Source organism: Berghia stephanieae, chromosome 12, assembly GCF_034508935.2.
Source record: "Berghia stephanieae isolate SIO BIC M18660-M18661 chromosome 12, UCSD_Bste_1.3, whole genome shotgun sequence".
Classification (NCBI taxonomy): Eukaryota; Metazoa; Mollusca; class Gastropoda; order Nudibranchia; family Aeolidiidae; genus Berghia; species Berghia stephanieae.
Window position 1 is genome coordinate 33756473 of NC_088371.1, and position 24055 is coordinate 33780527.

The following is a 24055-nucleotide window of genomic DNA, read 5'->3' on the forward strand; positions in this document are numbered from 1 at the left end:
AAATTTTACTTCTAAAATACATGCCTAAATATCGTTAACAAATGTAATTATATTCACATTCACACACAACAAACACACACAGAATCCTTTTCCTTATCCTCCTCCCCCCCCCCCCCCCCCTTCCACTCCCCTTTTGAGAATTTTTTTTTTAAAGGCACCCATGCACAAAATAATAAACGATAATAATAATAATAATAATAATAATAATAATAATAATAATAATAATAATAATAATAATAATAATAATAATAATAATAATAATTAAATAATATAATAATAATAATAATAATAATATAATAATAATAATAATAATAATAATAATAATAATAATAATAATAATAATAATAATAATAATAATAATAATAATAATAATAAATAATAATAATAATAATAATAATAATAATAATAATAATAATAATAATAATAATAATAATAATAATAATTATAATAATAATAATAATAATAATAATAATAATAATAATAATAATAATAATAATAATAATAATAATAATAATAATAATAAACAATCCACTCCTGCCAAAACAGTGAATGTAAAAGGTAAACAAACTAGCAGGCTCAAGACAACATAAAAAATATGAAATGCAAGGTTGACTGACGACGGAGTGAAGAAAGAAATTAAACAAATTTCGCAACAATGACAAAAATTGGCGAGGAGGCATTCTGAATATTTATAAATCAAGGGTTTCCAAGCCGATATTAATAAATAATAGTCACTTTTACAGACATGTAGGATATCATGCGCTATAAAATAGTTTAGACAAAACTAACTGTGTTTTATTTTGTTTTTTTGTTTTTTTTTTTTTTTTTGGGGGGGGGGGGGTTTGGAAAAAAGGTGAGAAGGGGGAGGGGTTTGGAATGAAGGGGAGCGAGGTTGTATGATTTTTTGGTATTTGTAGGTTTTTTGGGGGTTTTTTTTGAGGGGGGGGGGGTACTATCCATTACTTGACACGTAGCTCTCTTTCTAGTTCCTACACAATCTATCCACACCAAAAAACAAATAGTTTGGGAATCACTTTGCGTTTGTTTGTTTGTTTTTTTTTCCACTGAAAACAATAATATGACAACCATTAACTTTAGAACATTTAGCTATATTTCTTCAAGAAAATAATTACATTCTATTTTATCCCAATGATAGAAGTGCTAAAACTAGAAACCAAAAGCAGAAAAAATGAAATGGTTTAACTCTCTCCAGTTTATAACGTACGGTAATCAAACAAATATGTTCAAATTTCAATCTAGGTAAACTTTAAAAAAAAGCATATTTTTTCACAAACAAAAAAAATAAGGAAAGCAAATAAAATAAATAAAATTACGAGCACAAATACGCAGAATGCAGAACGTCGAAACATTCAAAATGCAGGGAATGAAAGAGAAAGAGAGAAGACGGTTAGAGACCTGACGGTATGAAATGTCCGCGTTTTCCTTAGCAAAGATGAATAGAATGTCAACCATCAGATTGCGTAACTGGTTAGACTGGAAAAACTCAATTTTGGGGTAGCTGCAAACGGGGTAAGTAGCAAAATGGGATATAAGTCAAATCATAAAGGTTCATATTTTATATATATATATATAGATATATATATATATACTATATATATATATATATATATATATATATATATAGAGAGAGAGAGAGAGAGAGAGAGAGAGAGAGAGGAGAGAGAGGAGAGAGAGAGAGAGAGAGAGAGAGAGAGAGAGAGAAGAAGAGGAGAGAGAGAGAAGAGAGAGAGAGAAAGAGAGAGAGAAAGAGAGAGAGAGAGAGAGGGAGATAGAGATAGAGAGAGAGAGAAAGAGAGAGAGAGATAGATAGAAAGAGAGAGAGAGAGAGAAGAGAGAGAGAGAGAGGGAGAGAGAGAGAGAGAGAGAGAGAGAGATAGAGACAGAGAGAGAGAGAGAAAAAAAAAAGGGGGGAGGTGGGGGGGGGGAAATCATCTGTGGCATCTTTAAAAAATAATTTCATTGCATAACATATTAGGAATTGAAAAGAAGGACTCATTCAGTTAAGCAAAGAAAAGAAAAGAAAAATAAACCAGAAAATAATAATCCTATCTTCATCCAATTATCTAACATTCATTTATCAACAAGCTTCTCAAAAGCTATGCTTTCCAATTTATTTATATTGATATTTTCTATAATCCTGGAGCCCAGACTCCCCCTGTCAACCCAGCAGTGAGTGGGTATCTGGGTCTGTTAGATCAGGTGGAAAGTTCTTTGCAATGTATTAGCTTCCTATCCAAGGAGTGGCAAGCAATTGTTATTGTCCATTTGACAGAAAACTCCAGCTCTACATGCCTAGTGGCTATGAAGGAGGACATGAAGTCGGGGATAGTCCAAGCTAGTGGTAAAGCACGGTTTGTGATAAATTGAGCTTTATATAGCGCAATATCCACTAAATGTGCTCAAAGCGTTTTACAAGGGGTCCCTGACCAACCGCAACATTTAACATATAGGACGGGACATGACGCCTGTTAGGCGACATTACAATTTTTCGGACAAAGACAAAGCTGTTAATGGCCAGGTACTCATTTTACACCTGAGTACGGTGAGAGAATGTGAGTAAAGAGCCTTTTCCAAGGACTCAACTATGCGCCGAGTGCAAGGTTCGAACCCAGGGCCTTCCAATCCGAAAGCGAGTGTCATACCACTAGCCACATAGCCGCACAACACTTTTTCCTTTTCTTTATCGATGATTGTCGACAACCAAATCATGAAACTCATAAAAACTAGTCATTATGCCATTTTTTCCATGATACTTTAAGATACATTATAATCTCTATGCTTTGTTTTCATGATTCTTTAAAATACATTATAATCTCTATGTTTTGTTTTCATGATTCTTTAAAATACATTATAATCTCTATGCTTTGTTTTCATGATTCTTTAAAATACATTATAATCTCTATGTTTTGTTTCCATGGTTCTTTAAAATACATTATAATCTCTATGTGTAGACTCCATCCTTCTTTAAAATACCTTAATATCTCTATGTTTTGGCTCCATAATTCTAAAAAAAAAAAAATTCCTATGTTTGGTTTCCATGATTCTTTGAAAAACCTTATCCACTCAATATTTTGTTTCCATGATTCTTTAAACTACATTATTTTCTCTATTTTGTTTCCATGATTCTTTAAAATAGCTTATCATTTCCATGTTTTCATGACATTCAACAGGTAAATTACTCTTTGCCACACATCCTAAGATATTGAACCAAGAGTTGGCCCTGACACCCAAACCATAATTATATATATATATATATATATATATATATATATATATATATATATATATATATATATATATATATATATTATATATATCTATATCTATATATAATATATATATATATATATATATATATATATATATATATTATATATATATATAAATATATGTAATCAACTCCACAGTACTTAAATGTCCCACAAAGTCATCGTTCGAAAACACTTACGTTCGAATGACATCCTGCTTAATAGTCAGCCGCAGTTCATTGTCTTGGAAAAATTTGTTCCACGGGCTCTGTTGAAAAGAAAAAAATTTAAATTTAAAAAGTTGGGATGTGTGTGTGTGTGTGTGGGGGGGGGGGAGGTGGAGCTTGGTGGTGAAACTTGAGCTTTTATATAGCGCAATATCCACTAAACATGCTCAAAGCTCTTTACAAAGGGTCCCTGACCAACAGCAACATGTAGGATGAGACATGGTGTCTATTAGGCGATACTGCAATTTTACTTTTTTAACAGGGGCAACGCTGTTATCGACCAGGTACTGATTTTACACCTGAGCACGGTGAGAGAATGTGAGTAAAGAGCCTTTTCCAGGGAATCAACTATGCGCCACTCAGAGCAGGACTCAAAACCTAGACCTTTTGATCCAAAGGCAAGTGTCATACCACTAGAGCACCTAGCCGCACAAGTAAGCAGGTCTCATCTGATATTCTTTCGAGGTAAACAAAACAATGATAAATCAATTTAAAGTTTATATTTTAACTCACTCAATCCTAGAGATTTTTGCTACTTTTCAAAATTGGAAAAAATGTATTGAAAATGACCATGTACATATATATTTTCTTTCAACTACCATTAACATGCAAAAACTTAAAACATTAGCTTTGATACTACGAGTATAATTTGTCTCATAAAAATATAATAAATAGGCATGGGGTCAAAGTAACCCGGGTAAACAACGGATATAGTCAGTGTTAGGGTTGAGTGAGTTAAGATATTGGGAGTTAATATGAAATAGTAAAATGCATTTATATTTGCTTTAATAGAGAAAATATGATTTTTTTAAATTACAGAAGCAAAAAAAAATTAAATCTTAAATTTTATCATTCTTGGTTTTTAGAATGGTGGTCCACCCACCAAGCAGTGATTGGCTATAGAATGGTGGTCCACCCACCAAGGACTGGTTGGCTATAGAATGGTGGTCCACCCACCAAGGACTGGTTGGCTATAGAATGGTGGTCCACCCACCAAGCACTGTTGGCTATAGAATGGTGGTCCACCCACCAAGCGTGATTGGCTATAGAATGGTGGTCCACCCACCAAGCACTGGTTGGCTATAGAATGGTGGTCCACCCACCAAGCACTGATTGGCTATAGAATGGTGGTCCACCCACCAAGCACTGTTGGCTATAGAATGGTGGTCCACCCACCAAGCATGTTGGCTATAGAATGGTGGTCCACCCACCAAGCAGTGTTGGCTATAGAATGGTGGTCCACCCACCAAGCACTGTTGGCTATAAATGGTGGTCCACCCACCAAGCAGTGATTGGCTATAGAATGGTGGTCCACCCACCAAGGACTGGTTGGCTATAGAATGGTGGTCCACCCACCAAGCACTGATTGGCTATAGAATGGTGGTCCACCCACCAAGCACTTGTTGGCTATAGAATGGTGGTCCACCCACCAAGCAGTGATTGGCTATAGAATGGTGGTCCACCCACCAAACAGTGCTTGGCTATAGAATGGTGGTCCACCCACCAAGCACTGGTTGGCTATAGAATGGTGGTCTGCCCACCAAGCAGTGATTGGCTATAGAATGGCGGTCCACCCACCAAGCACTGGTTGGCAATAGAATGGTGGTCCACCCACCAAGCAGTGATTGGCTATAGAATGGTGGTCCACCCACCAAGCAGTGCTTGGCTATAGAATGGTGGTCCACCCACCAAGCACTGATTGGCAATAGAATGGTGGTCCACCCACCAAGCAGTGATTGGCTATAGAATGGTGGTCCACCCACCAAGCAGTGATTGGCTTTAGAATGGTGGTCCACCCACCAAGGACTGGTTGGCTATAGAATGGTGGTCCACCCACCAAGGACTGGTTGGCTATAGAATGGTGGTCCACCCACCAAGGACTGGTTGGCTATAGAATGGTGGTCCACCCACCAAGCAGTGATTGGCTTTAGAATGGTGGTCCACCCACCAAGGACTGGGCTATAGATGGGTCACCCACAACATGTTGGCATAGAATGTGGTCCACCCACCAAGCAGTGATTGGCTATAGAATGGTGGTCCACCCACCAAGGACTGGTTGGCTATAGAATGGTGGTCCACCCACCAAGCATGATTGGCTATAGAATGGTGGTCCACCCACCAAGCAGTGATTGGCTATAGAATGGTGGTCCACCCACCAAGACGTGCTTGGCTATAGAATGGTGGTCCACCCACCAAGCACTGATTGGCTATAGAATGGTGGTCCACCCACCAAGCAGTGATTGGCTATAGAATGGTGGTCCACCCACCAAGCAGTGATTGGCTTTAGAATGGTGGTCCACCCACCAAGGACTGGTTGGCTATAGAATGGTGGTCCACCCACCAAGGACTGGTTGCTATAGGATGGTGGTCCACCCACCAAGGACTGGTTGGCTATAACATGGTGGTCCACCCATCAAGCAGTGATTGGCTTTAGAATGGTGGTCCACCCACCAAGGACTGGAAGGCTATAGAATAGTGGTCCACCCATCAAGCAGTGATTGGCTTTAGAATGGTGGTCCACCCACCAAGGACTGGAAGGCGAAGGCTATAGAATAGTGGTCCACCCATCAAGCAGTGATTGGCTTTAGAATGGTGGTCCACCCACCAAGGACTGGAAGGCTATAGAATAGTGGTCCACCCATCAAGGACTGGTTGGCTATAGAATGGTGGTCCACCCACCAAGCACTGGTTGGCTATAGAATGGTGGTCCGCCCACCAAGCACTCGTTGGTTATACAATGGTGGTCCACCCACCAAGCAGTGATTGGCTATAGAATGGTGGTCCACCCACCAAGCACTTGTTGGCTATAGAATGGTGGTCCACCCACCAAGCAGTGATTGGCTATAGAATGGTGGTCCACCCACCAAGGACTGGTTGGCTATAGAATGGTGGTCCACCCACCAAGCAGTGATTGGCCAGGTGGGTTTGTAGACCTGGTGGAATATAAACTGTACGACCAACAAGCATCCAATCACAAAGAGAGAGCTCAACGGTAACTAACTGCCTGTTGAATTATTTTGCGACTATGTGGTCTTGTGGTATGGCAATTGCCTTCAGATTGAATGGTACTAGGTTTGAAAAGGCACAATAACAGCACATTAACAGCATTGTCTATGTCCAAAAAAAATAATAATAATTGTAATATCGCCTAACAGCGTCATGTCTCGCCCTACATGTTAAGTGTTGCTGTTGGCCTGGGACCCTTTGTAATAATAATAATAATAATATAATAATAATAATATAATAATAATTAAATAATAATAATAATAATAATAATAATAATAATAATAATAATAATATAATAATAATAATAATAATAATAATATTAATAATAATAATGATAATAATAATAATAATAATATAATAATAATAATAATAATAATAATAATAATAATAATAATAATAATAATAATAATAATAATAATAAATAAAATAATAATAATAATAATAATAAATAATAATAATAATAATAATAATAATAATAATAATAATAATAATAATAATAATAATAATAATAATAATAATAATAATAATAATAAATACTATATTTTCATCTTTTCGGAAATTCTTCGTTAAGAGAATTTGCTGTTTGCGTTCGATATGAGCTCTATATAAAAAGTATAAAGATTTCCCACCCCACCTCTTCATCCTGAGACAATGGGTTGTGAAGTTTCAGGTTGACGGAATCCACAGCTTTGCGGGGGTTGACTATCAACTGTGAACAGAAAGAAAGAAAAAAAAACAAGCACAAAATAATAAAAGATGTAATTCTCGACCTAGACCAGTAACAATGAACAAAAATAAATATAATATAAGCTTTGGAAAAATAAAAATAACAAAATATCAAAAACACAGAATGTGTCAATTTATACAAAGAAAAAAAAGGAACAGTCACCAAAACTTACAATACAATGTATTTTTTATAAATTATCTTTTAAATAAAAAAAAATAAAAAATTGAGCTTTACATAGCACAATATCCACTAAATGTGCTCAAAGCGCTTTACAAAGGGTCCCTGGTCAACAGCAACATTTAACATGTAGGACAGGACATGACGCTTGTTAGGCGATATTACAATTTTTCGGACAAAGACAACACTGTTAATGTTCAGGTACTCATTTTACACCTGAGTACGGTGAGAGAATGTGAGTAAAGAGCCTTTTCCAAGGACTCAACTATGCGCCAAGCGAGAGGCTCGAACCCAGGACCTTCTGATCCGAAAGCGAGTGTCATACGACTAGACCACATAGCCGCACAAAAATGAATATATAAGCTTTGGAAAAATAAAAAGAACAAAATATCAAAAACACAGAATGTGTCAATTTATACAAAGCAAAAAAAAAGGAACAGTCACAAAAACTTACAATACAAGGTATAGGGCACAAAGAAGAAACTTGCTCTAATTTTTACTCTCTACTTATTGACGATTTACCGGATTTTCTACAAAACGTCATAACCATCCATCATTAAAATTGATTTTTCTAAAACAATAACTCAATGAAATGTTTGACCAACCCATAGTAAGATAGGTGGGGGGGGGGGGATAGTGGGCACTAAGGGCATCTAATTTAGGCCCGGTGAGATGTCATGTATAGAATGGTTTTCTTTCCACAAATAAAATAACAGCCATAGCATCGAGAGTATCTTTTTCACAGACACATTCTAAAATTCAATAGAAGGGGTGGTGCGGATAAGCTTTGCGGGGGGGGGGGGGATCTTTTTGTTAGAGTAGAGTTAGCCCTGTAAATGAGCTCTATAAAAATTGGCTGAGACTGAAACTGAACCTCATTGAAACTCTTCGTATCGTATCAGAAAAATCCAAAGAATCGAGATGAATAGTAAACAGCAAGCTCACTTGAGCAAAACAATGGCAGAAAACTAATTTACGTGGGAATTAATTAGGCTACTTACAATTGTTTCTTATAATTAGGTACCCAACTCAGTGAAGAAACAGTCAACCAATTTGTTTACAACGTGAGGCAATCGAGATGTGCTTGTAGCAATCATATAACTTTCAATTTGAAGGTGTCTTCATAATGCACTTCCGGCTTTCGCATTAAACTTTTTCATACTTTTAAGTTCTACCAAGTAAATGTGGTCAATTTTGGCTTGGACGAAACAGTGAAATTCATCGCTCGGCCGCTCACGACAAGTTTGGAAAGTGAAAAGATAATTTCACGAAGGCTGTGTGAAAATACACTGGGGTGTGTTCAGACACGGCAATTCTAAGAAGCGTCGCTTAGCCTTGGCAATATATCCATCATAAATATAAACGGCCCTTGAGCTATGCATAGCGCTGAGGAACATTCCTAATTACTTCATGTCATTCGACTACGATTCATGAATTCGTTCTTTCTTTTTCATTTCTTTCTTTCCTTTTAAAAAATATTTGAATTTGACGAATTGACTGATTTCAGTTAATGTACAGGTCTATAGAGTACCTGGTAAGGAGGGTGTCGGGACAGACAGAGGGGGTGGTGAGGGGGGGGGGATCTTTTTGATACAGTAGAGTAGATGGTAAGGTGAAGGTCAAACTGTGGACAGTGGAAACTTACTCTATTTTTCAGCTCTTCAAATCTTGCCCTGCTTTCTCTTGTTTTCTCCACCCATTTGTTCAGCTGAGGAGGCAGCACTTCCAGAAACAACTAGGATACAAAATGGGAGAAATGAAGGGAATTTCATTTTTGTTTTTTTCTTTAATAATTTTTTTTTTAATGTAAAAATAAGAGATAAAAAAACATTTTTTAAAAAGGATAAAGAGGGGGCAGTATGGCCAAGCGGTACAGTCTTTGCTTCGTACCCGAAAGGTACTGAGTTTGAATACCCGCTGTGCTGTGTGGCCTTGAGAAAGTGACCTCGCCCTGGCTCATTTGCGGTGCTGCACTGCAGCTGATGCCTGGATTATTCCAGTCTTCCCTTGGAATAGACCCTGAAGACAAATTTCCCCTATGGGATGAATAAAGGGAATTTGTATTTATTTCATAATTTGATACAGCATAACCATAAAGGATACTTTATCCACAATAACCAAAAACCAAGTAAAATGGGAAATAATTTTTTTTTAAATCTCGATTGTTTATCTAGCGTAACATCCACTAAAGTTTAAAGTCATTTCAGCGCCAGTAAAAAGGAAGATGATAGAGGAAAGTAGTCGATATGAAGTTGAAAGCACTGAAGAAAAAGGAAGACGAAGGGGGCTGGATTAAATAAGGAACAGAATATTCCACGACCAATCCACCGATATGCCACGTTTGACATGACCTAAACGTCTCAGCCAAACAAAGGATCCCGCTATGAAAGATACACTCAAATGTTTGCAAAGTACAAGATACAATAATCATAATTAATAATGACAATAGAACATAAAACAGTAACAGAGAGATAATTTACAAGGGAAAGAAAATATCATCTCTCAAAAACAAAGATACTACTCAGTTGACTGTCTCCATTCCAGCTAAGGATTCCCACCAGGACCAGGACATAACCAAGCAATCTCAATCACGAACAAATACAGAGAGCAACATGGGGAGGGAAAACAGATATGGGGAACAGAATATGCAGCAGGTGACCTCTTTCCCACAATGGGAGGTCAGAAGACCCCACCCAGCTTAAACACCCAAAGGTCAAAGACTAGCTTGTTTTCATGTAGGTACAAACCTTCCAGACAACACTTCTGAACCGACTACTGCGAAGATCTCCAGCCATGGCCTTCTCTTTCAATTTAAGCATCATTCTGTCTGGTTTGGCAAACAGCACATCCCATTCCAAGCTGCAAATGAGAAATAAAAATCACTTTTAAAAACAAAACCCAAAAAACCCCATTGAAATCCAGATAAAGCCAACACTGCTGGACCAAAAAGATTGGTTGTTGATTTTAAGCAAGGTTCACTCTATCATACCTGCCAACTTAAAAATTTCAAATTCAGTGAGAAATACAAAATTCATCAGTAATTAATGGTCAAATTTCAGTAATACTAAAGCAAACAAAAATAATGATAAATTCACCCTTTTATATATCTAAAATAATCTTACCATGTTATATAGAGGACAGCCTAATAAAATAATATTGGGGTTCTTTTCCTTACAAAAAGCTATCACACCGTTGTCTTTCCCTAGCATTGAGATTGTTTATTGAAATAATGAAAAAAAAAAAATTAATTTAATTTAACGTTACAACCATTTGTATTATTTATATTTCTTCTATTTCCTTAAGTCCGTAATTGTCCTTACACTTCCTTAACAATTACGGACGGTCCGTGATAATAGGCAGGTGTACTCTATCCATCATGGGTGCCAGCAGGAAGAAGTGCTGAAACCTGAAACTAAAATCTCAACACTTTGCCAAACCTGAAAATGTTCTTACTGAAAATGCAGTCTAAACTTTACTCTTATTTCATCACCGTTTTTATACCATTATTAAATGATTACATAGCAAAGAGAGTTCCGGTTTCACGAATCTACCTCCATACACAGAAAAGGTGGCTGAATCACGTTTTCGAATTTTTACTGATGCTTTTAAGTTATTTTACTAAAAACATTGAAACCGGAGGTATTTGACTTTGAGATATCGCGAAACCGGAATTCCGGCATGAACCGGAAAACTGGCACCAATGGTTGGTTGTTGATTTTAAGCAAGGTTAACTCTAACCATTACCAATGGAACACACTTAGAAAGAACTGAAAATTTGAGACCTAAACAGGTGTTGACTTTAAGGAGAAGTTGATGTTAAAAAAAAACAAAAAAAACTTGAGCTTTTATATAGAGCAATGTCCGTTAAACATGCTCAAAGCGCTTTACAAAGGGTCCCGGACCAACAGCAACAAGAAACGAGACGTGATGCCTGTTAGGCGATATTACAACGTTTTTTAAGACAGAAACAGCCAGGTACTCAATTTACACACCAAGTATTGAGAGAGAATATGAGTAAAGAGCATTTTCCAAAGATTCAACTATGCGCCAAGTGAGGCTCAAACTCAGGTCCTTCCGATCCGAAAGCGAGTGTAATACCATAAGACCACACACTGCCGACCCAGAAAGAATTTTGGACTTTAACCCAGGTTGACTTTATCCAGTATCAATGGAACACACTGAGGTCATGAACAGAGAATTTGGGACCGAAAGAGGTGTTGACTTTAAGCAAAAGTTGTCTTTAAGAGTGTTGACATTGTGCAGATTGTCTTTAAGAGTGTTGACATTGTGCAGATTGTCTTTAAGAGTGTTGACATTGTGCAGACTGTCTTTAAGAGTGTTGACATTGTGCAGATTCCACTGGAACTGGCCATGCTTTGTTGAAAAAAAAATATTGTGATTATGCCTTACAGGAATCACGTCTCGTCCTGAATGTTAAAAGATCGCTGTTGGCTTGTGACACCATGCAAAGGGAGTCTGAAGTGTTTTGAGCACATTAGGTGTAGATTGCAATATAAAAAAGAATACTACAAATAGAATGGCATGACAAAGTTAGAATACAGACCTATGGGAAATGACAGGCCGAGAAGAAATAGAGGTAGAAATTAAAGAGGAGGAGATGGAAATGGCTTGGCCACACACTGAGAAGGCCTGCAACAAATATTACCAGGCAGGCTCTTACATGGAACCTGCAAGGGACAAGGAAAAGAGGGCGGCCTAGGAAGATGGAGGAGGGCATATGTTTGTTTTGTTTTGTTTTTAAGGGTTTTACGGCGCTTGCAACACATTTAGGTTATATCAGCACCAGTAAAAAGGAAGAAAATGGGATAGTAAAAAGTTATAGAATTACAATTAAAGCAGCCAAGAGAAAGTAAGACAAAGGGGAACTGGGAACAAATAGGGATCAGATGTAGATTCCAAGAGCATACCACCAATGTACTTAGTTTGAGATCACCTATAGGTCTCATCCGGACACAAACACAAAATCCAAAAAAGAGGAATACACTCAAATACTTACATTATACATTTTTTAAAAATATAATAATTCATAACAGAGAGATGATTTACAAGGACTCTGGCCTGGGCCAAGACAAAACCAAGTAATCTCATTCCAAGACAAAGACAGAAAGCATGTTGGAAAACTGATATAAGGGGATAGAAGACGTAGTATGTACCTCCCTGCCCACTATGGGAGGAGGAGGGCATAGATGGAGGATCTAAAAACTGAAGGTTTAACATGGAGAGAAGCTGAGAAGGTGGCACAAATTTGGACAAGATGGAGGGGATTCGTCGATGGCCTCTGCTCCAGCCGGAGTGAAGGGCCAAAGTAAATAAGCATTACAAAAAAAAAAGCTCCAAAATATTGAAATCGAATACCACTTTGAATACAGAATAATATCAATCATTATTTACATTTATTTTCTGAGACAAATCATAGGCCTGTTATAAAAAGCTACTGTTTTTAATTTTCTTACAAATTAATGGTGGTTGAGAAAAACAAGGCACATACCAATATTCTGGTAGTAAATTGAGTATATAATTTTTTTTTTCATTTTGTTTATTTGTTTTTGTTTTTAAGAGTTTTACGGCACTTGCAACATATTTAGGTCATACCAGCACAAGTAAAAAGGAAGGAAATGGGATAGTAAAAAGTTCTAGAATTACAATTTAAGTACCCAAGAAAAGGGAAGACAAAGGGGAATAAAAATAAATAGGGAACAGATGTAGATTCCAAGAGCACACTATTAGTGTACTTTTTGAGATCGCCTAAAAGTCTTATCCTGACACAAGCACATGTCCCCACACATTTAGGTCATATCCGAGCCAGTAAAAAGGAAGAAAATGGGATGATAAAATAATTCTAGAACTACAATCAAAGCATTCAAGAAAAAAGTAAGACAAAGGAAATGGTTCAAATAGGGAACAGATGTAGATTTCAAGAGCATACCATCACTGTACTTAGTTTGAAATCACCTAAAAGTCTCATCCAAACACCAGCACAGGATCCCACGAAGATGAACACACTCAACTGTTTACAAGATTTGTTAAAAACAAAATTGTAACTATCAGTTCATAACAGAGAGATGATTTACAAGGAAAAAATTATCACCTCCTAAAACCAACTCAATAAATTTGACTGTTTCCCTCTCAGCCAAAAACTCAGGTAAGAGCCAGGACAAAACCAATTAATCCCACAGAAAGCAACTCAGAAAACAGAAATAGAAGGATAAAAGACACAGCAAGCAGACCTGCCAAATTGAAAACTTCAAATTTAGTCATTTTTATGTAAATGCTTTAGTAATTTGACAAGGAAATTCGTAATTTCTGAAATTGTGTAGGAACAACCACATTATTATTATTATTATTATTATTATTATTATTATTATTATATATTATTATTATTATTATTATTGTAGTAGTAGTAGAAGTAGTAGTAGTAGTAGTAGTAGTAGTAGTAGTAGTAGTAGTAGTGGTAGAAGTTGTTGTTTTTCTTCTTCTTCTTCTTCTTCTTCTTCTTTTATTATATTATTATTATTATTATTATTATTATTATTATTATTATTATTATTATATTATTATTATATTATTATTATTACTTATTATTATTATTATTTATTATTATTATTATTATTATTATTATTATTATTATTATTATTATTATTATTATTTTATTATTATTGTTATTATTATTGTATTATATATTATTATTATTATTATTATTATTATTATTATTATATTATTATATTATTATTATTATTATTATTATCATTATTATTATCATTATTATTATTATTATTATTATTATTATTATTATTATTATTATTATTATTATTATTATATATTATTATTTAAGTATTACTAAGAATTTAAAATTCGTAATTTTCCCAAAAATTTCGTATTTGGCCATGAAATTTGTCCAAAAATTCGTAAAATTACGAAAAATTCGTAAGATTCGGCAGGTATGAGCAAGTGACCTCCTGCCCACCAAGGAGACATAAAAGACTCCACTCACGGTGCGACTCCTCTGAGATTATTTCTAATTTCATAAATTTGAAATACCAATCCGATGCTAAGCTGTGGACTGTAAAAAAGAAAGGAACATAAAGGATTATATCAGCTTCGAAAAAAAAGAACACAAACTAACAAACACTGGAACGTTTTGGGCTCAAAACCCTTCTGAAACCAATAACAAAAACTACAAAGACATTAATAATATAATCATTTAAAAACCAGACGGACAGCAGGGAAATAGTTGGCAAGGCTGTCCACAAGTAATTTACGCAGCCCGAAATGTTATCTATTTGGTATTGTTAGGGTTTCCAATTCAGGAGGTAAGAATTTACTGAACTTTTACACTAACATAGAGACCAACCAACCCCATTCTTCTGAGTGTTGAACTCCAGTTAAAAAGACATTATGTACTACTTACTGTTTACTGTTTAGCAGATGATTGGAAAATATATGGAAAATTGACAACCTTGTGTTTTGTTCTTTTTTTTTTTATTTAAGGTGTTCTGTTTGTTTTTGTTTTTAAGGGTTTTACGGCGCTTGCAACACATCAAGGTCATATCAGTGCCAGTAAAAAGGAAGAAAATGGGAGAGTAAAAAGTTCTAGAATTACAATTAAAGCACAAAAGAAAAGGTAAGACAAAGGGGAATTGGTTCAAATAAGGAATAGATGTACATTCCAAGAGCACACCGTCAAAATAATTAGTTTGAGATCACCTAAAAGTCTCACCCAGACACAAGCACAGGTCCCAACTAAGAGGAATACACTCAAATGTTTACCAATCATATAATATAATATTTAGACTAAACATAATACAATACATAAAAGAGAGATGATTTACAAGGAAATCAATATCATCTCCCAAAACTATAACTATACATTCGACTGTTCCCCTCCCAGCCAAGGAACTCCGGCAAGGATCAGGACAAAACTACGTAATCTCATTCCAAGACAATGACAGGAACAATTGGAAAATGGATATGGGGGGATAGAAGACACAGCATGTACCTCCCTGCCCACTATTAAGGTGTTCTACTCATTTAAGTTCAGGGCTAAATACCAACCTATATGAGTGAGACAGACTGGCCGGAGGCGGGGAAGATGCTCCCTCCTGAACGTCCAGGAAATCCCAGCTACCACTGTGACCGTCTTGATCAGACTTGAAGCAGTTGATCCCATTGGGGTTCACGCTATCGTTTTCTGAATGAGGACAGTAAAATGTTGAGCTTTCTTTTTTGTATATAGCGCAATATCCACTAAACGTACTCAAAACGTTTTACAAAGCGTCCCTGACCAACAGTAACATGTAACATGTAGAATGAGGCATGCCACCTGTTAAGCGATATTACAATTTTTTTTTCCGAAAGAGACAACGCTGTTAACGGACAGGTACTCATTTTCCACCCAAGTACGGTGAGAGAATGTGAGTAAAGAGCCTTTTCCAAGGACTCAACTAAGCGCCGAGCGAGGCTCAAACCCAGGACCTTCCGATAACAAAGCGAGTGTCATACCACTAGACTACATAGCCGCACAAAATCAAACGTTATATGTACTGATATAAGTTATTATGATAAGGAATGATAATAATGACAATAATAGTGTCTTGTCCCAAGAGGCAATTGATGGTAAGTTACAAATTACAGCTCTGTTTAAATTTATTTTAAAACAAAACAAAAAAAACCAACACAGACACACACAGCAATATCTCTCTCTCTCTCTCTCTCTCTCTCTCTCTCTCTCTCTCTCTCTCTCTCTCTCTCTCTCCCTCTCTCTCTCTCTCTTTCTCTCTCTCTCTGCATTCATTCTCAAAAACTAAATTTATTTTTTTTAACTTGAACCTTTATATAGCTCAATATCCACTAAACATGCTGAAAGAACTTTACAAGAAATCCCCAGCCAACAGCAACACTTAACACATAGGACGAGACATAAAACCTGCTAGGCGATATCACATTTCTTTCTGAAATAGACATTGATCTTAACGTCCAGGACCCATTTTACGCCTGAGTATGGTGACAGAATGTGAGTAAAGAGACTTTTTCAAGGACTCAGCTATGCGCCAAGGAGAGAATAAAATATCAATTCACAAAGTAACAGGACATGAACTTCCTCCATGAAGAGTTGCAAAATCTAAACCCTCTATACAAGTATTTCACTCAAAAAATGTCACTATGAAAAAAATGAAGTCTGAACAGAGCAGTTTTTTACGTGTGTGTGTGTTGTAGTTTTTTTGTTGTTGTTTTTAAGGGTTTTACGGCGCTTGCAAAACATTTAGGCCATATCAGCACCAGTAAAAAGGAAGAGAACGGGAGAGTAAAAAGTTCTAGAATTATAATGAAAGAACCCAAGAAAAAGTAAGACAAAGGGGAATTGGTTCAAACATGGAACAGATGTAGATTCCAAGAGCACACTATTACTGTACTTAGTTTGAGATCACCTTAATGTCTCATCACTAAGAGGAACACGCTCAAATGTTTACAAATCATATATATGTAAAACAAAATAATACAATGCAAAACAGAGAGATGATTTATAAGACAAAAAAAAATCATCTCCAATAACTATACATTTAACCGTTTCCCTCCTAGTCATAGTCTGGCCAGGGCTAGGACAAAACCAAGTAATCTAATTCCAAGACAAAGACAGAAAGCATGTTGGAAAACAGATATAGGGGGATAGAAGATACAGTAGGTGCCTCCTTGTCCACTATGGGAGATCAGAAATCCCACCCAGACACAGTAAGTGCCCCCCCCCCCCCCTCTGTCCACTATGGGAAGTCAGGAACCCCACTCAGACATAGCAGTTTAAACCTCTTCAAGAGAAAAAAAAAATACACTGTTCTGCTTAGCATCATTAGATCCCGTTGCCTCCGCATTCCGTGAAGGAATATAGATAATCCATCAAACAAACGTCTGATGTCAACAGGAATCACCTATGTTGTCACAGTGAGATGTCATTGCCTAGACATTCCATGAAGGAATACAGATAATCCATCAAACAAACTTCTGATGTCAACATGAATCACTCATGTTGCCCAAAGTCGAGCAAATTGGGGGTTAAGTTAATAATCTTGACCGAGGCAAAATAAATGTAAGCACCTGTAGCAGGCTGAAACCCCCAGACTTTCCAGGTCACAGTGTAATGCCTTAACCACTTGGCAAGTAAACTTCTAATTAAAAAATGACGCTCTTCCATGCAAACAAATGTCTGATGATGTCAAAAAGAATCACCCAATCTTCTCCAAAGAGAGCAAATTCGAAAATTAAACGAACTCACCTGTGATGTTTAATTGAAACTCTGACGAGTCCAATTCCGAATGGGGAACAAATGAAGAATCACGCCGTGACTGTCAGGCTTTAACGCGTCAGAACAGACATACGGAACAAATGGAACGGGATGGGACACATACATACAAGTATAATCAAGTATATTATAGTCTAATGAGTTTCGATGATATTTACCAATGGGTGGGCATTTGTTCCCCATTCGGAATTGGACTCGTCAGAGTTTCAATTAAACATCACAGGTGAGTTCGTTTAATTTTCGAACTCTACCTCGTACCCCAATTCCGAATTGGGTTACAAATGAAGCTTTAAAGCGTTTGTCTGTTATGACGTAAATTACGAAATCCACGTAGCACTACTCATTTGTTGTTCATCCAGTACTGCCCTATTGAAATCCTTTTTCGTTCTCTCCACTAGCTTATGATAAAATTTTTTTAAACGTGGTCTCTGACCTCCATCTTCCCGCTTTCAGTATTATACAAAGTGGAACTCCTTTTGTGGCCGCTTTGCTAGTAGATGCTGCCCGGGTGGAATGGGGCTTAAAAATACTGATATCAATGCCCGCTAACTCCATTGTCTTTTTTGTCCCTCTCCTCGTGGTATCTATAGAGATTTCTTTAAAAATTTAAGTAGTGTTGATGCCAACGGCGGAAAAGATTTTTACTGATTTTATTACAAAATACCAGCCATTTCCTGATGTATGTAGTATATTGTTTTCTGGTATTTCGTCGCCATGAATTGATAATGATTTCACTAATTTCTTCTGAAGTGTTTGCACTTTCGAGAATTTCCCGGACAAGCGGCAGGCTATCATTCTGCTGTTGTGTAATATGGGGTGAACCTTCTGTTTTGTTACTGGATGATGAAGAAGGTTGGCTTTCTTTGGTAATAGGGGTGGAACATCTGTTAATAAGTTTATGAGTTTTGGAAACCATGGTTGTGATTTCCAAACCGGAACAATCATGACACAATCCACTTTTTCGGTTTCTATTCTTTGTAGGATTCTGATAATTAGATTAAAAGGAGGGAAAATATAAGCATATAAATGAGACCAAGAAAATGAAAAAGCATTTATTCTCCATGCATCTGCATCTTTTTTCTCTGAGACACACTGTTCTATTTTATGATTTATTCTACTAGCAAATACGTCAACTTGGAAGAGCCCATATTCTGTGTTAATGTCGTCAAAGACAGATTTCTCTAGAGACCACTCTGTTTCAAGCCCTTTTTCTCTACTAGCTTTGTCCGCTTCAGTATTCTCTTTTCCTGGTATGTGTACAGCTGTGACTGTCATATTTCTCTCTATACACCATAACCATAGTTCTCTGGTTATATTATTGCATTCTTCTTTCATGCTGCCTTTTTTGTTAATACATGATACAGCTGTCGTATTGTCGCAAAATAAAGTAATCTTAGAGTGGCCTTTATAATCAGAAGAAAATGCTTTCAAAGTGAGAAGAGCCGCTTTCAATTCAAGATAATTTATATGCCATCTTCTTTCTTCTTCTGACCATAAACCTCCAGTTCTAACTCCTGCAAATTCTCCACCCAATCCAGTATTACTGGCATCTGATGTTAAGATAAATCCTTCGGGTTGTGGTCCTATCTTAATAGGTTAACTGCCCACCATAGAAAGCTATCATTTTAAATCTTCTTTATAGCCTCTGTTATAACAATAATATTATCGAAATTACCCTTATTTTTTGTTAACGATTTGTTTTTATAAATCTCCAATCTTTTATAAAACATATTTCCATATTAGTTACCAGGGCAAACTGCAACCAGTGTTCCTATGATTTCCGCAACCAGTGTTCCTATGATTTCCGCTAATTTTCTGATGGTAATAAATTCTTCACGAATGTAATGATCCCAAAGATTTTTCATTTTCTTAATCTTTTCCTCTGTTGGTCTAATGGTCATTGTCTTTGAATATAAGACAAACCCTAAATATGTAATCTCTTGGGTTGGTATAAGGCGAGATTTGTTGGTATTTATTGTGAAGTCCAGTTCATCAAATAGTTTACAAACTCTGTTACAAGCTGTAAACAATCCAAATCTGTTCTCCCCAATATGAGGGCATCGTCTATATATACATAATTATGATAATGTTTTCGTCTCTCAGGCGAGCAAGTACTGGTTTTATGACTTTTGTAAAAATCCGCGGAGCATCAGTGAAACCCATTACGAATGAAGTAAATTCGAACTTTCCCCTGAAAACATAAATCTGAAAAATTTTCTAGCTTTCTCATGTAGTGCAATACTGAAATAAGCATCTTTTAAGTCACAGGAACTAGCAAAGCATTGTTCCTGAAATGATATACTGCCTCTTGAAGACTGCTCATTTTAAAATGTGTATATTTAACGTATTTATTGAAATGCTTAAGGTTGAGAATAATTCTAAGGTTCCCCTTACTTTTAGTTCTAGCGAATATATTAGAATACAATTGATTCTGGTTATCCTCGTCATCCCTCTGACTGCTTGGATAATATTTTTCTCTTTCAATTCTCTAACTTCTCTTTCAATTAGTATTCTTTCCTGTTCCGAAAATGTTATGCTTTTTGGGATAAAAGTTTACACAGGGGTAAAACAAAGTTCTGGGTAAACTCCCCTAATTTGGTTTAACACCCACTGGTCTTTAGTGATTTTCTGCCATTTCTGTATATATAATCTTGTTTTCCCCTCTGTGAAATGATCTATAGTATTCTTAAATTCTAAACTTGCGCTATTGTCTTCTTTTCCCTTCATAATTTATCATTGTTGTCCTAAAGTTAAATTTGGTTCTGTGAGAAGTGTTTCCTTCCTCCCCGTCCTCCTCTTGTTATCGGTCGCCATCCTCTCCCCCTCTGCTTTTGTGGGTTCTGGATGGTGAGGGGTAAGGCATCCTCCTTTGACCATTTTTTGATTTTCCATCACAGTGAAACGTGCCAGGTTTTGTCACGGCTTTCGAAAGCTTGTGGGTATCATTAATTGTCTTAATGCTTTCGTCTAAATTATCTCCGAAAAGGAACTCCGTTGATGTGCTTTCTTTCTGTTTGCACAATTCTCTACATTCTTCATTCAGAAAAGGCTTAAGTGCTTCTTTTCGAATTTGGCTGCAATTAGTATATACAGCTGATCCCACTCTTAACAAAACCGTGACTAATGGAGTCATTGCTTTGACCTCTATTACCCTCTTATTATCCTTTTCCTGGCTCCTTTTAACTAAGTCGCTCAGCAGTTTAGCTGTTATGGTTAAACTTTTGCTCATTAACAATTGAATGTTATTGATGGTCGTGTCCTTAGATTTTGCATAAGTAGGCAGTATACGCCATACTTGAGGGTTAATTCGAGGGACTCTGAGATTGGGGGTGTTTTTAGGGCAAAGGTGTTTATCCAACACTTTCTTGGTTTTTTCCCTGTTGACATTAGCGCACACTCCATTATTGACTATCTTTGCCACCGATTCGTGAATGTCTTCACCAAACGATTCTGGTACATTAAAAAAAACTGTTCCAGTTCTTTTATTTCATTATCAATTTCATCTTTGTCCTCACTTTCTTCCACCTCTTCTTCTTTCTCATCTTCGTATGTCATATCATTTTCGAGCATCTCTAGCTCGTCGAGGTCACTGGTTGCGGTCATTGTGTGCGTGCCTTCTCCCCCCTTTTCGCTCTCATTCGGCTTTCGTTTCTTTAACGACGGCTCGCTGGAGTCGTGATTAGTCATTAATAGATGCGTTAGTGACTTGAAACCTTCTACAATTAACTGTCCCAATTCCGAATTTGAGGCGTGGGGATTGCTATGGGCGTGGGTATTAGAGTGGGTTTCCTTGCTCACTAAATGTGATGGCCCCTGATTAACTGCCTCATTTCCAATTGTTTTTGTTTTAGATTCTAATTTCCTTTTATATGTTCTACTGTCTTTTTTACATTCTCCATTTTTACCCCTCTTTTTCTCTCCCGCGGGAGAAGAAATTGGGTTTTTTGTATGAGTTAACACTCCCTCGGGAGATGTTATGGGAACTGTTTTAGTTTTCTCCCCCGCGGGGGTAGAAAGTTCCTTATTCAACTCTTCCACTTTATCTGGTTCCATTGTTTATTCGAAGTAATTTAAAACATTTTCTCAAAAGTTTAAATCATTAAGCACCACTTTCACAGTGTTAATAATATACTTTTGTATGAATTAACACTCCCTCGGGAGATGTTATGGGAACTGTTTTAGTTTTCTCCCCCGCGAGGGTAGAAAGTTCCTTATTCAACTCTTCAACTTTATCTACTCAAAAGTTTAAATCATTAAGCACCACTTTCACAGTGTTAGTAATATACTTTTGTATGAATTAACACTCCCTCGGGAGATGTTATGGGAACTGTTTTAGTTTTCTCCCCGTGGGGGTAGAAAGTTCCCTATTCAAATCTTCAACTTTATCTGGCTCCATTGTTTATTAGAAGTAATTTAAACATTTTCCCTCAAATGTTTAAATCATTAAGCACCACTTTCACAGTGTTAATAATATACTTTTGTATGAATTAACACTCCCTCGGGAGATGTTATGGGAACTGTTTTAGTTTTCTCCCCCGCGGGGGTAGAAAGTTCCCTATTCAAATCTTCAACTTTATCTGGCTCCATTGTTTATTAGAAGTAATTTAAACATTTTCCCTCAAATGTTTAAATCATTAAGCACCACTTTCACAGTGTTAATAATATACTTTTGTATGAATTAACACTCCCTCGGGAGATGTTATGGGAACTGTTTTAGTTTTCTCCCCCGCGGGGGTAGAAAGTTCCCTATTCAACTCTTCAACTTTATCTGGCTCCATTGTTTATTAGAAGTAATTTAAACATTTTTCTTCAAAAGTTTAAATCATTAAGCACCACTTTCACAGTGTTAATAATATGCTCCAATGGAATTGGTATGTCACAGGTCTAATAACAGATTAAAAATCCAATAAGGATAAGGAGAAATTAACACAATTGTTTGCATTAAATAGACAAAACAAGACGCGTCCAGCCTTCTTGACAGTCGAACGTGAACTGACAGTCACGGCGTGATTCTTCATTTGTAACCCAATTCGGAATTGGGGTACGAGGTAGAGTTGGAGGTAAATAATCTAAGCACCCGTAGCAGTACTCAAACCCCAGACTTTCCATGTCACAGTGCAATACCTTAACCATTCAGCCACCTCAACCCCGCCCCCCCACCCCCCCCTTCACATCCTGTAAACAGTAATGAATCCTCACCTATCAACATTGGTGATAGTGCACTGAGATAGAAGAGAACATCAATGAAAAGGTGACGCAGATCAACAAATATCATCTCGACTCACATACCTTTGTTTTCTAGCCTGGGTCTGCTGACTGATAGTTGTCAAGTGTGCTGAGGATGTCTTCCTTGCTCACACCGGATATCTTCAACTTACTAGCCATTCTGAGCTAGTGCTTATCCTCTCTGTTTATAAATATGCTTGTTGAGAAAAATATTATGACTGATGATGTATGTTACAACTTGTCATACAGTATTCGCTGGATTCTAGCATGTTCTCAGTAGAAGCCAAACAGTGTGCTAGAATTCGAGTGTGCCAAAATCTGATGCTCATGAGAGGCAATGACTTATTATAATTATATAGATAAAATTTGCCAGCTCCAGCTTGCTGCATTGCAGAGCAAAAATCTGGCGAGTACTGTATATCTCAATATACTTCAAAGTTATTGTTTAAACAAGCATAGTTGTCCGTTCAATATGTTAGGTGCGTTCTGTGGATCCACCGAATGTTCAACAATCAAGTAGTAATAGTGGTAGTAGTGGTAGTGTTGGTGGTGGTAGAAGAAGTAGTTTGTAGAAGCCATCTGCAGAATTCATAATACTTGATGGATCTCAGCGCTTTTTGTGAATCCACAGAACTCGCAAAAATCAATCAAGTATTACGCATTCTGTAGATCTGCAAGTCGACAGAATGCACCTAACAGTAATATATTCAAGTTGGAAAACAATGCTTATTATCCTCTTGCGAATATAAAGCGTTGTTTTTGTCAACTGAGATAATTTGTGATGATAACTCTGAATCAAACCATTTCGAGAGTGGTCTAAATTTACCAAAATGACAGGTTCTATATTTGCATTTGATGTCTTATTGTTTTGATTAAATGATATGAGCCATGCAAAAGGATCTATATATACATTACACACTGATAAATCAATGACAATGACGACCTTATTGTTCCTCTCTTCTTATCATATATCCTTAACCAAGTCAGTAGGGTTGGGGGGAGGGGGGGGGGGTGACGAAATTCCTAATGTCTAATGTGCAATGGAATTTGGTCTATTGAACTATTGAAATAGGAATATTGATCGCTTATGACTTTTGTCTTTAGCTTTCTT

General features: G+C 36.5%; 2 protein-coding genes across 20 annotated transcripts in view; both read right to left on the bottom strand.

Moving 5' to 3' along the window:
- LOC144958412 (TBC1 domain family member 5-like) overlaps window positions 1-24055 on the bottom strand; it is a 104158-nt gene that overhangs the window by 38482 nt on the left and 41621 nt on the right. For 6 of the 19 annotated variants that reach the window (XM_078890438.1, XM_078890431.1, XM_078890429.1 and 3 more), the window contains exons 2-7: window positions 23008-23140; window positions 15480-15615; window positions 10154-10265; window positions 9052-9141; window positions 7137-7211; window positions 3470-3537 (exon numbers count right to left, since the gene is read on the bottom strand). In XM_078890438.1, the coding sequence (XP_078746564.1) occupies window positions 3470-3537; window positions 7137-7211; window positions 9052-9141; window positions 10154-10228 (308 nt within the window). In that variant the 5' untranslated portion in view covers window positions 10229-10265; window positions 15480-15615; window positions 23008-23140. Of the gene's footprint in view, window positions 1-1416; window positions 1520-3469; window positions 3538-7136; window positions 7212-9051; window positions 9142-10153; window positions 10266-15479; window positions 15616-23007; window positions 23141-24055 lie in introns of all 19 variants that reach the window. The other 13 variants (XM_078890424.1, XM_078890428.1, XM_078890425.1 and 10 more) reach the window with 3 other exon arrangements.
- LOC144958211 (uncharacterized) lies at window positions 19782-21771 on the bottom strand. Its single transcript, XM_078890019.1, has 2 exons — window positions 21234-21771; window positions 19782-21186 (listed from the first exon to the last, which is right to left on the bottom strand). Exons 1-2 carry the CDS (start codon window positions 21769-21771, stop codon window positions 20519-20521), a joined length of 1206 nt encoding a protein of 401 aa, XP_078746145.1. The 3' UTR covers window positions 19782-20518.

Excerpts from the sequence above, each read along its gene's own strand:
- LOC144958211 (XM_078890019.1), bottom strand. The coding sequence starts at position 21,771 with ATGGAACCAGATAAAGTGGAAGAGTTGAATAAGGAACTTTCTACCCCC. Across the intron at positions 21,187-21,233 it reads AGAAGAAGAGGTGGAAGAAA|TTTTTTTTAATGTACCAGAA; the intron begins GTGAGGACAAAG and ends GAACTGGAACAG.